This window comes from Haliotis cracherodii, unplaced genomic scaffold (genome assembly GCF_022045235.1).
Source record: "Haliotis cracherodii isolate W230 unplaced genomic scaffold, xgHalCrac1.p SCAF_3, whole genome shotgun sequence".
NCBI lineage: Eukaryota > Metazoa > Mollusca > Gastropoda > Lepetellida > Haliotidae > Haliotis > Haliotis cracherodii.
This window is the reverse complement of record NW_027266286.1, coordinates 61,374,452-61,377,511: the sequence shown is the minus strand read 5'-3', so window position 1 is coordinate 61,377,511 and position 3,060 is coordinate 61,374,452. Positions and strand designations below refer to the sequence as shown.

Genomic DNA, 3,060 nt, shown 5'->3' with positions numbered 1-3,060 from the left:
AGAGAATAGCACGCTCGCACAATGCATTACTCAGTTCCAGTAATGCATTAACCTATACGCGTCTTGCCAATTACCTTAGTACGAAGATTGACAGTTTCCATCCTCCATCGATTAGTCCTATTGACAATTTGTGTCGTTTACGATATAATCAGGATTGGCATTAATTCGACAAGTTTAATTGTTTGACCAGAATGTTTGTATTGTAACCCCCAGGAGCATGGCACGTTCTACAAAGCATCCGGTAGTCTGAGAAAATGCTTCATAACAGTGCATTCCTTTGGGGACAAGGCAAGGTTTATTATTTGACGTTCTGATTTGAGAGGAATAACACGATATGCAGTTTAAACTAAAGTTTATTTTCATATTTGGAGTGCAGTTCGCACATTTGAATACACAAACAACGGCCCAGTTGGATTATGTGACATCGACTGATGGCGATGCTGCGTGGGACGTCCCACACATGGACCAAGATGGAAATCTATCTGATTTGATCCAACCTATAGTTGAGAGCAGCCATAGTGTTAACGGCAGTAATGATGGGTGTCATGCCAAGGGAGATAATCCTGTTATCACAACCGGAAATGGAAAATTTAACAACACGACTTCAACCGGAAACGCCCCCCCAAACTCTTTCGCAAATGGACTTGTATCCCCTGGTACGTACAGAAAGGTGTCGAGTGTTTCTTCTAATTTCACGATTCCGATTCTTGTCATTGCGCTTTTGTGCCACCTTTGTTCAGCGGTAGTGTACGTGGCCCCCGAGTTGAGGAGCGTGACCAGCATTTACCTCGTGTTCCTGGCTTGCACAGGTCTCGTGTACGTTGTGTGTGTGCTGATTCTTGAAATCACCAGCGCTGTATTTGGTGACTCCGCCATCTACACGGAACTTTACCTCACGATGGCGATATACCTTGGGACCTACATCGGCCTGTGCTGTAGACGTCTCGCGTATTGTGTGACGGCCCTGGTGTCCCTGGAACGGTTGATCGGCATTGCTTTCCCTCTGAGAGCTCGGCAGTTTCGAGCCCTGAAATCACCCCAGGTTCTCCTCCCAGTCACAGCAGCTGGTCTGATGTGCTACCACATTTTCAGTCCTTTAAAATTGAGAGTAATTCCATCATCCGACAGTAACAGCAACAGCAGCAGCTTCACTATGGCTGTGACCACTTTGTACCTTGAAAACGTGAACACATTCGAGATTGTAGGAATTGTTGGAAGTGTCTTCTTTGTGTTCCTGCCTCTTATTGCATGTCTTTTGTTCAACATCCTGATCATTACATGCCTAAACAAGCACTCAAAGAAGAGGCGTTCTATCAGCAACAGTTTTGACAACAGAAGTGTGTATCAGAGTGAGCGACAGACAACCATCACGCTCATCGTCTCCACCTTCATCTACGTCGTACTGAACCTCCCCGTTAACGTCAGCTCCCTCGTGAGCTACACCGTGCCCGAATATGGCCTAGGACAACGCGAGCATTACCTATTTCTTCTGATGAATGTTGTTGGCTACATCTGTGAAATCATCAGCAACATCACCAACCTTTTCTCCTACCTCTCTCTGAGTTCCAGGTTCAGACGTGTTCTCGTTCGTAAGATCTGTTCGTGCAAATACGTTTCAAGGTCACCAAGGGCGCATAATTATGTTCCCAACCGCATGGCTTGATGAGATCGACTACTCACGTGTCATCCAGCTGCAGTCTGACAGCCCTTCCCAAGTCCCATGACGCCGGAAAATCACTGGCAACTGTTTCCGAAAATATTTAATCTTGACCAACATGATTTACAATCTACTCTATAGCATTAGCAGTCTAAAATAGACCAGATAAGTTCATTTTTGATGGTTATAATCTTTGTAATAGTCAGTGTGCCTAGAAATAAGACCGTCAACATAGTTAATTCAAGACAACGTTAATATGACCTAGAATTGGCCGTAAGACACCCTTTTTGATTTGTCTTTATAACATATTTGTTTGAGAGAAAGTCGACTGTTGATTTTTTGTATGTATTCGAATTGACTCAAAAGCTGTGTCAGCGAATAGGTCCAACATATTTAACATCAAAGACTCGAGATGCACTGTAAAGGTCCAACATTGTAAGGTTCTCATTACAATTATATCTAAATTGCCTGGCAAAAGAAAGTATACACCCATGTTTCATGGTGGCAAAAAACACGAATTGGTTATTAAATGTTTATGTGTTTGGTGCGGGAATCATAGTTGTGCTTTGGACCTTAAGCTTGCAGTGTATTCAGCCAAGTATCGTTTTTTAAGTGGGTACGCTCTTTTGCCCTACAATTTTATATATATATATATACGGCTTATCTTTGGACTTGTATTTATATATCTCATCTATATCTATCTACTTTTGTCATTTATTCTTTTATTTGTATTTAATTCCTTTTTGCAACATCACGTTAGTACATTAAAGTGTATTATCGTTTACAAGGTATTTCTAATATGTTTCTACACATGTGTAGCTTATCTGATTTAACGTATTGTAAGTCAGTGTGTTACCTCTAACCTAACACAGTGACACCGACACTGGTCAGAACAGGTGATGTTTTATCAGAAAAAGAACATAAGGTTTGATTCAACGACTTTCATTTTCGTGATAAACAGAGTTTTAGCGTCACGAAATGTACAGTGGCATTAGACACCTATTCCCTTGTGTATAGCGGCGTTCTTTAGGATGATCCACAGGCCATATTTCACTGGATTTTAATCCATTGTATATCCCTTTTGTTGTTAGGGGATTTCGCCAAAGTGGCAAACGTCTCTTATCTACGTCACTTAGGGTTCCTAGGGCTGACTTGGCTGCGTGGATCGATGCTCATGATATCAATCACTGGATTGTCTGGTCCAGACTCGATTATTTACAGACCGCCGTCATATATAGCTGGACTGTTGCTGAGTGCGGCGTCAAACAACGAAACAACCAACCAACTACCGCAATGACATACCGTACCTTGTCAGCATGCTGGCGGGACAAAACGTTTTGTGTAAAATGCGTCCGACTTAAAACCAGAACGTTCCATCACCTCGGGTTCGGAAATGTTATGAC

General features: G+C 42.4%; 1 protein-coding gene across 1 annotated transcript; it reads left to right on the top strand.

The window, feature by feature from the left end:
- Positions 1-334: 334 nt before the first annotated feature.
- Positions 335-1,663, top strand: LOC139475589 (thyrotropin-releasing hormone receptor-like). The gene has a single exon (XM_071258781.1). The coding sequence runs from the start codon at positions 335-337 to the stop codon at positions 1,661-1,663; it is 1,329 nt and encodes a 442-aa protein (XP_071114882.1).
- Positions 1,664-3,060: the final 1,397 nt, after the last annotated feature.